The sequence below is a fragment of the Dioscorea cayenensis genome, chromosome 9 (genome assembly GCF_009730915.1).
Source record: "Dioscorea cayenensis subsp. rotundata cultivar TDr96_F1 chromosome 9, TDr96_F1_v2_PseudoChromosome.rev07_lg8_w22 25.fasta, whole genome shotgun sequence".
NCBI classification, from domain to species: domain Eukaryota; kingdom Viridiplantae; phylum Streptophyta; class Magnoliopsida; order Dioscoreales; family Dioscoreaceae; genus Dioscorea; species Dioscorea cayenensis.
In genome coordinates, this window is record NC_052479.1 from 30957992 (window position 1) to 30968363 (window position 10372).

At 33.3% G+C, this 10372-nt stretch overlaps 1 protein-coding gene across 1 annotated transcript; it reads right to left on the reverse strand.

The window, feature by feature from the left end:
* Nucleotides 1-653: 653 nt before the first annotated feature.
* Nucleotides 654-8854, reverse strand: LOC120268991 (chloroplast envelope membrane protein). The gene is made up of 7 exons (XM_039276270.1): nt 8051-8854; nt 7742-7827; nt 7111-7284; nt 6239-6353; nt 5427-5524; nt 2708-2843; nt 654-1362 (listed from the first exon to the last, which is right to left on the reverse strand). The coding sequence occupies exons 1-7, from the start codon at nt 8627-8629 to the stop codon at nt 1294-1296; spliced, it is 1257 nt and encodes a 418-aa protein (XP_039132204.1). The 5' UTR covers nt 8630-8854; the 3' UTR covers nt 654-1293.
* Between the last annotated feature and the right edge of the window lie 1518 nt (nt 8855-10372).

The window sequence follows — 10372 nt, forward strand, 5'->3', positions numbered from 1 at the left end:
TCAATAATTTTTACTTGTCAACATAAATAATAAAAGAAATTAATAACTTCAGATTTCTAGACTACTCTTGAAAATTAAAAACAATATTGATTCCATTTTAAATATATATCATAACGAAGTTTTTGCTAATTTACTAAATTTATATTAAATTAGTGAAATTATTTGATGGAAAGAGGTATAGAAGCAAATTTTGAGGTTTTGCAAGGTACAATTACAAATTTTTTGGATATTAAATAGATAATCAAGAGTATTTTCAGATATATTGAGAAGAATTCCTAAATCATATATTTAGATATTGTTTCCCAAATATGAGTGAGGCCTTTGTTTGCTTAATGGCAAGTGCCTCATTGGCAACGGAGGATTGGGCTACCCTACGGTGATGAGGCCACATAGCAGACTCAAATGTTCATTTGGTATTCGTTATCTGGTATCTTTCATCATATTTATCAAAATTATTCATGCATCAAACCACTCAATTATGAATTCACGGATATTTAAGCAAGACGAACTCGTTTCTTTCTCAAAAAATTAAAACAAATTAAGGTGTGAAGCTCTGCAGAAGCATATCATGAGGCCAACATTTCTTGAGTTTTTTTTCCCTAGACAATGTTGGACAAACCACCACACTCATACACACCCCATACACATACAAATTCTCAATCATGCATGCAAATTTTCAATCGTGTTGTGACAAAATCCAAATCCTCAACTTTCCACGTGGGAGATAAATAGTGGGAGATAAATAGCACTATCATCCAGCTCTTACATTTCTGGTAACAATGCCAGAGCTTTCATCAGACTTAATTTCACATTTAACAGTTTCTCCACACACACACACACACACACACAGAGAGATTGCCAAGCCCTTGTTACTATCAGATGCACCAAAAAATTATTATGACCATACTCAGTGAGCGTGAGCATACACCTAGATGCATACCCAGCAAATTCCACAACATCGTCTCAGTCTTGCAGACATTCTTTGCAATAACAGATCAGACGGGGGCGGCAATTCGAGAGCAAAAAATTTTATATCCATCCATTTTACATCTTTTTTTGGTTTCCGAACTTGATCAAGACTGAGTTAGCTTCCATATCAAATGAAAGCTTATAGTCATTTGCCATGAACAGAAGTGGGACGGAAAAAAAAACAGCAGCAGCAGCAGCAAATACAAAGATAAGATTGTTACAAGGCACGAGCATGAGTTTAGTTCACTGCTGGCAAGAAAAAAGTCCCATGAACCATAGCCAGTTGATTCAAGATCTCTCAGAACACTTATAAATTTAACATCCCTAATGCCGCTTCATTTCCCGGAAGATATTTGTCACATTAGGTGATAGCTTGGGGAGAAATTTAAATAGCTGCATGACACAAAGACATGTTCAATAAATAGCATCAGCTTTAAACAAAAGCAATGCAAAACAATACAACTACAGTAGTGATACTTTGATGCTTGTGAACAGATGCTTGCTCAGCAAGTATCCAGAGTCAATTATTCTGAACATTTACTACAACTTAGAATAAGTTTTTGTATGCTCACATATGCTTAGCTAGTTTTGTTGCACAACCAGACTCAAGGCCAAATCAAAAAGGGCCGTGATAGTTAATCCCAAGCAGAATTTTGTGAAATTTTTTAGAAAGGATATTAAGGAACCTCGTTTGGGCCTTGTTTAGATAAATAATGTGACATAAAATAGTATAGTGGTTTTGAAAGATAAAATCCCAAGAAAGGAGGAATAAATTTACCCCAAAAATGCAGTTTGAAACATATAGTCATAAGAAATTCTGCCCTAGATCCTAAAACTGAAGCCACAAAAACTACAGGACACCACCATAGTCACAACATAGAACTTATTCCAAAGAAGGTTTTAACTTTTTTATATATTACACCTCAAGGAGATACACCTAGCATAACTTTTGTCTTAAATAAAATGGATAAACTTCACTTCTTGACTACTAATCTTAATCATATGATTATGAGCTGTAAGTTTTCACATGCATGTGGTTTAACTCGAGCCAGTTGTCACCTACTTTACCCCATTCTGGACATTAGTAACTTGGTAGAAAGAAAAGTGATGTGCGCAACAAAGCCAAAAGTTATAAATGTATGGGAAAAGACACCTAGTTGGAGAAATGTTTAATCTTTACAACTGTTTGGAATTCAAATTAGGAGGACAAGTTTATCTTAATTTAAATATAGAGGCTTATCCTTTCTAGATGTGCCAGTTCTGTGAATAACTAGGTCTATATGAACATCACGATTGATACAATTAAGGACCTACTTTTGATGAATAAAAACTTTGGTTTATTACTATCCTTTTATCCTTTGTTCAATATATTGGTTCTCTAGTCTAGAATTCTATCAGTCTATGTGCATGCTCTGATTGAATTTCTTAGCTCAACTTCAGCCCTAAAACTGAAACTGAATTAAGGTTGATAACTCGACAGCCAACAAGCTTGATTCTTGCCTTCATATACATTTATTATCCATCAATGATAATCAAGGTTATTTACACCTTTGCATATTTTCCACTCTAAACACCTTACTTCGTCATCTGAATTAGTAGAGCTTGCTTTTATTTAAACTAATCAAAGAATTTTATAACTGAGTGGAAACAATTGTCCTGAATCAAAAAGAACCTTTAATACTTGCTCTTTTTTTACTCTAAAGAAAGATTCCAAGATCAGATAAAACAAAATACATACCCAAAGCTTCACACAAGCGTCGATGACAACCGGAACAGTGCAAATAAAAATGGTAATTGCAGCTTGATCAACTTCAACTCCATAACGTTCAAGAATTATTTCTGTTAAAACTTGCCAACCAGATTCAGAATGATATCTGCAATAAGATCCAAGATGTTAAATACATAAAACATACAATACTAAAATTACACGATTGTATGGCATTTAAGAACATAAAATTGTGCACCAAAAATCAAAATTATATACTTTGTGGGAGGTACAATTCACTGCTCACAAAAAAGTTTGAGAAACCAAACCACCAAAAAAAAAATTGTGGTTAACACACATGTATACAAAAAGACCAAAATATCAAAAATTTCTTGTCCATGGAAGCACCACCCCAGACCAACGAAAAAATAATCCTGCTCATATAATCCCTAGAATATTAATATTCCTAGATTAATTGGCGTAATTGGCGTAATTATAGTATGACAGAAAGAAAAGAAACTGATTATGTGGTTTCACAGAATTAGCTGAGAATACAATGAAAGAAATCGTAAAAAGAAAACCATATAAATCCAAAGCTAGTGATGACCTCTAATTAATGAGAGTCAAGAGTGATAGGGTCAAGGTTCAGCAACAAACAAATGGCAGAGAATTCAATAAAGCAAAAATCCCCTCCTAATCCTATAATGTGCAGTTTAAATTTTAAAGAGTTCATAGACCTATTTGGAAAATATCCAAAATTTCAAAGGTTATTTAGAAGCTCTCTTCAATAACGCAATTTATTAAAAAGTTATAACCCAAATTTTTTTTATTTACTCTTGCCATCAATCTTTTCTCAATGGGAATCATGGCTCATGTTTTCTCTTCTCTTGGATCTTAGGAGAATGTTTTGAAATTAAGAGCTCTCACACATCTTGGTTATTTTAGTTTATAGATTTGAAAGATTTTCACCTTTCAGTCTAGCATTGGATTTGAGTTGTTTATGAGAAATTAGACATTTAGTTTACAGTTTAACATGTGATTTAGAGGATTTTGAATAGGTAAATCTATTTTAGAAGATATACTTTTGGAATTCATCATATAATGTTTAAATCTAAGATAGATGTCTTTGTTCAGATCTTATGTTAGTTTGAATGTTAGTAGGAACTAGATCTTGCTAAATACAATCTTTAGTGTTTTCAGACCCTAAAATTGATCATATGATTGTTTGGTACTCTAAATGGTTTCACCAATGGATTGGAATTCTTGTAAGTTGTGTTTGAAAAAGTCCTCCTAATTCAACTAATATTTTTTTTTCTAAAAATTATAATAATATACACTTTATCTTTGATGACAAGAACCTATTCTGAGCCAAAGAAAGCAAGAAAACGCTATTTTATCTAAGCACCAGTCATGTAGGGAGGAAATTTGAGGCTAACTTAAATGTGTGAATTACTATTTTGGAAAACATACATATGCTTATTAATCTAGACAATTAAATGAAACTGAGTTTTTTGTACCTTTTTTTACAAAGTCTATATTTATACTATGTCAATATTTCAAATTTAAACTTGTGCATTAATGATTATTAAAAATATCTTTGTGCATTTTTGTGATTTTGTCTTCGCATATGCGTATATTGTGAACCTTGCCAATGGGGTTAAATGTTGGTCATTTTAACATGTTAGACCATGAAAAACTAGTTTTGGATACCAAACCATTGGTAAAACAATAATGGTTTATGTAATATGTGGTCTATGGCACCATTTGGGCAAGTGTGATGAAATTCAGTACGTAATTAGGTGATGTGACCCTTGTCACAATGATTATCATGGTCATAGAACATTTTGCAAGACATAAACTTCGGTTTATAAATTTTATACTTGATTTGAGAAATTTTGTTATTTTCAAGTGTTCTCTGAAATTTATTTTAATGTGCAATGTGGTATTTTAGAGACTTGCGATATCTATAAAACACTATGTTTTGAGATAGAGAACTTTAAATTGTCAGTGACTTACTAGATTGTCAAGCTAATTCAGTTTTTTTAATCCCTTATTCACATCATGTGGAGTAGATGAGTGGAATATCCAACAAAACTATAATAACTGGGTTCAAGGCCTTGCATGCACATTGGGCCAATTACCCATAAGCATGTGGATAGGTTTGAGGTGTGACAAATCCATTTCCCAGTTGATTTTTGGATATCAAATATATAAATTTGAATAATTCAGAAACTAAATGTATGTCTTTGAATAATTCCAAAACTATATCATAATGCTCAAACTCAAAAGTGTCATAATCTTAAGGCCATTTCTATTACGTGGTGAGGCTAAATGAAATGATACAAGTTGGTAAAGAGCCTCTTGTATTTTGAACCTTAAGAGATGGGTTCAACATATATAAAAGGAATATTAGATTCATAAAATGGTAAGATATCTAGCAGTCGTCAAAACATTGATGATGTAGACCATACCATAGTCCATGTTTCATTCAAAGGCCAAAATAAAACTTGAAATGACCCAAGTCACTTAAATTTTAAATTCGAATTTATCCGACTGGACTAAAGGTTGTGAATGTGACTCACTCAGGTGTATTTTGATAATAAGATCTTGTATAACTTGGGCCATTCACAAGCAAACAATTATGATCTTGAACAGAATTTGTTATCCGTATGCAGAACATTGAATAAAAGAACACCAACATAATGTACTCAACTTAAATTCATCGTAACAAGCAAAGGAGCTAACATCATACCCCAAAAATATGTCTGTGATAAGAATTATGAGAAAGGCTTTCCCAGTGTCAGATACATTATTTAACACCTTGTATCCAGTAAACTTCAGCAAAGCAACCTGAACAGATGTTAGAAAAATATAATTCAAGCAAACATACCAAATTTCTCTACATCACAGCATACTACTTTAATATAAGGAAAGTGCAGTTCCATTCAGGAGTACTTCAGTAGCTGACCTTTTAGGTCATTTATTAATTACTATTCATAAATCAGGATGGCTTCTATAGTAACTTTACTACAGCTCAGTATCATGATAATTCATGATTAAATGAATGCAGTTTTCTTCAAAAATGAAGCTGATACAATCATGCCTTTCCCAACTATGATGCATTTTCTCCATCTTCTTGATTTACATAATGAAATACTAAAACAACAAAATTTTCACCAACTTTATCAAAGTAAGCTTCCTGTTCAATATTATGAATTACATCTTGGTCAACCTCAACATCCTTTCAAAGAATTGATATAGAAGTTAATAAAAAAATATAAAAAAAAAATTGACTATCAACACATAATACCCAAGAGCACGAAACAACAAGGCCAAAAATTAAATAATAATAATAATAATAATAATAATAAAGAAAATGAATATTGAAGTCCCATCACTATCTAAGGAGAAGTATGGTGAAGTAAAGTATGCTCTTTCCAGACATATCAGTAAAGATCCATATAAAACACATTCGATGCAAGAGGCATTCATCAATTAACTGATGAACAATGGTACACTTTCTTGATCATATTAAATTAGGTAAATATAAGAACACGTACTCACTTTACTCTTATTGAAGTATATAAGTGCAAACAATGCAATTCCATACACCGTATCTGACCAAATATTTGCAAATGCTCTTCGATTCTCTAACCTCTGCTCATCCCTTAATTCAATGCTGATCGAATAGCACACCAAGAAGATAAGGATTTAGAAAATATTTATGTGAGGAAATTTCAATTGTAAGGAAAAAGCAAAATATCTAACAGATTTGTGGGCATGAAAGTAAAATAGACATTTTTAGGAAAACAAGGTTGAATAGAGAACAATCAATAACTTTGGGACAAAAACTTCAAGTTATCCTAATGAAAACTCTGGTCATCTTCATGCATAACCTTTATACATTATCCACAAAAAGCAATGTTATTCCAACCATGGCAAATTTATTATTTTGCCTCTTGTCCTTGTAAAAAGTATCCATATGTATTGATAATTAATGGCAAATTGCCTAGAAAACATTTCTCTAACAGCTAACAGACATGCAACAAAATTGGCAGTAGAAAATAAATCTGGGCTATGCAAACTCTGTGATTAAGGTGACACTCTAAACCACATAGAAAAAATCATGTCACTCAATACTTTTGAGCATCAACAACATTTAAATAGCACTCTGGAACTTCTAACCTTCCTTAAATATGGCCATAAATATTTTCTCAGCCAACTGTGAACATAATTAAATTATAGCTATGTAGAATGCAGGGCTCAAGCAGTAACTCTTTAAACTGCACAAAAGTCCAAACTACCATCAACATGACTGAACTCTGATGCCTCATCAGAAAGCATCACCAGAAAAAAAAATGAGCAATGATAGATGAAGCACAAGCATCCTAGGCCATCTAGATAATCCAAAAAGATACTGGATAGCTCCATCTTACGCTTTGTGCCGCAATTCCAACCAAATTTCTTCGTCAGAAAGTGGAGGTGATTTACCAATCTCCACTTCCAAGCGGAATCTTGCCTTTTCAACTTTTAAAGCCTTAATCATCTCAAGCTTCTGATGTCTTCTAACATCTAGCAACTCGGCAGCAAGTGGTACTTTCTTGACATACCTATCCAAGTATAAAACATTAAAAGAGTAACCAATGCAGAAGATGCATAATCTTCAAGCAAACACAACGTAACAAAGCCTTAGATGACAGAATTTTCTTCAAGAAACATGACAAACAACAAAAGAAAGAGGAAGGCATTCCCATTGCACAGAGGTTAGCTGAGTTCAAGCAAGTCCACTGTAAAATTTAATAAAGAGACCAGAACAGTCTTTAGACTAGTTTTACTGCTCCCAACACTTGAGGTCTGTCAAGCTTTAAAAGGATGATAGCCTGGGAGAGTGGATCTCTTCTTAATATTTCATGTTATGACGAGCTGTAAATATTTGTTCATTCTATATGACAATAAAACAATAACATTGTGGACTTTGACAATAAGTTGGACCAAAATGATAAACGGAATAACAAATAGACATAAAGTTCATTTGAGCCAGAAGAACAGGCCCACAAGAAATTTCACCTGTCTAAAAATGGCATCATCATGTAATCGTGAACCAGAAAGTCTAAAGCCCATGGGACGAGGACTAACAGAGCGATGAACTTGGCCTGAGGGAAAAAAAAAATCTTGATTGATTTCTAATGCTAAAAAACAGAGCAATATTCAATAAAATATTGAATGAGTGACTGCAATCAGCTGACTTAATGTATGCATAATCTCAAATCAAAAAGTATGAAAAAACACCATCATCATCATCACCATCATCATCATCATCCTCTATCAAAAACATCATGGAAGAAGAAGAAGACGATAGCAAGATGAATGACTCACCGAGCTTCTGGAAGCGAATTGGAAAACCCGGTCCTCAAACAAGAGCTCGTCGTCATCGGATCCAAGAATCAAGCCCTTGATCACACCAACGAGAGAATCACCACGGCGAGCATCGTCTGGATCATCACCAGTCATCTGGGTGGATGATTCCATTGTGTCACCCCAGTCACAATCTTGCTCGGAAGGAGATGAGGCAGACGAGTCGGCTTCAAGCCAGTCCTCCCACTCACGCCCCTGAGAGTTTCTTGCATCTTCCTGGGCCTCTCTCAGCTCGGAGATGGCCTCTGCCCTGGTTTTCCAGGCCTGGAATTTGGCATCCTCGTCCTCGTCCGGATCATCCAGTGCAGCAGCTGGCTCTTGCACATAGTCTGCGCCCCAATCAAACCAATCATGGTCAGTGGCGGTGTCATCGGAGAAAAGCCTCTGCCACCAAGGTCGGGGCTTATTGGCGCAGCGAGGAAAATGACGGGAAGGAGTGAGGGAATGGCGGTGGCAGGGGGATGTAGGGAAATGAGGAAGAGAGGCAGGAATGAGAAATCGGGTGGAAGAGGGAACAATGGAAGCGCTCATTAAGTGCATGCCGCATCTTCTTCTTCTTCTCCGAGAGAAATCTCAAGAGTGCTGCTCAAGTACACAAATTATGATGATAAGCTGAGCTCAAATCACAACAACCGAGTAAAAGAGGAGAAATCACATCTCCTCTGCTCAGTGCTGCTGGATTTTTGAGTAGTGGAAGGAAAAGAAGAGGATAAACATGGATGGAAACGAGAGAGAGAGAGGGAGAGAGAGAGAGAGAGAGAGAGAGATGCCACTACGCCATTTGGATGACTCAGCCCACACCTTTTTTGGGCTCTCCTATGTCAACAAGCCCAGGAACTGAACTCTTTTTGGAAGAATACTAGTGCTACAAAACTCTTTTCACTGATAAGTGTGGTGGGTCTTAAATCTTTTTTCTTTGTCAACCTCCGTAGTCACAGTATTTAAGTAAACAAAACTAAAAAACAATGACTTTATTAATCTATTGAAACAGTGAAAACCATAAAATTGTTGAATCTCAAGTTACATATTTTGTTTATAATGAAAGCATTTTTAAAACGGCTCAATCTTGAGGAGTTGTAGCATGAAGAGCATCCTTAATTTTATTTTTTTAATAAATAAGTGACAAATAACCTTTATTTAAAAGACGTAAAAGATGTGTACAAGCGTAGAATTAATTTCTTGACATATTCTCATATGTTTTGTGATTCAATCTCAGATTTTTCTATAAATGAACACCTAAAAATCTTATTGTCAATCAATCAAGAGGTCGTGCAACTTTAAATGCCTCAATTCATAATTTCATACTTTGAACTTAAATAGTTAGACTCAACACCTAATAATAACTATATAATCACATGGCAAATCTTACAAAAAAAGCCAATCTCAAAACCTAATCAGTAAATTTATACAAAAAAATAAATTAATAAATTTTAAATAATATAATATATATGCGGTCTCAAATCCACCTAAAACATTTTTAAGTTTGACAAAATAAAAAACTCAAATTATAACAAAAATCTAATATATTAATGATCAAAATTCTAAAACAACAGGAATAGAAATAGTGCCTAATCAATAAGTTTATAAGTTTGATAGGTCAGTAGATACTTACTAAAAATACATATTTTATACAATCTTAACCTTAATGAATTTTAATAAATTTATCTCTAAATTTAATAATTAATAGAAAGATTTTTTTTTTTTTTTTTACAATATGTAAAAGCTATCGCACGCTTTTCTATTACTATACCTGAGGTCCTAAATCATGTATATGAGGAAAAGGTAAGATTTACTCTAAACAAAATAAAAAATCATAAAAAATAGAAACTTTTATTAATATAAAAATTCACTTAATCTAATTAAATTATAAAATTCAATTATCAATATAAATTAATTTGAAATTTTAAAACTCATGTCATGATTAATTATAAAAAATATCATATAAGTTTCATCAATACGAAATAGGATCATCAATCCATCAGTTCTTATGTTTAAAAATCAATAAATTATGCACTTTTGTATGGGTTTGTATACAAACTTCTCTAAAGATAATTATAATTCAATAAGTCTTAAGGGTTTCAAAAGTCTGATGTATGATTTAACAAATAATATATACATGATATTAATCTTACTTCATGGTATTCCGTCAGCTGTCATTTGCTTGCTTGCTTGCTTGGTGTATTTTTTTTTTTGAGTAATGCTATATTTGACGAATTCCCGAATTACTCAGCCGAATGAAGTGGAGGTCCACGTGTCACACTTTTTTTTTTTTTATCCTACTCA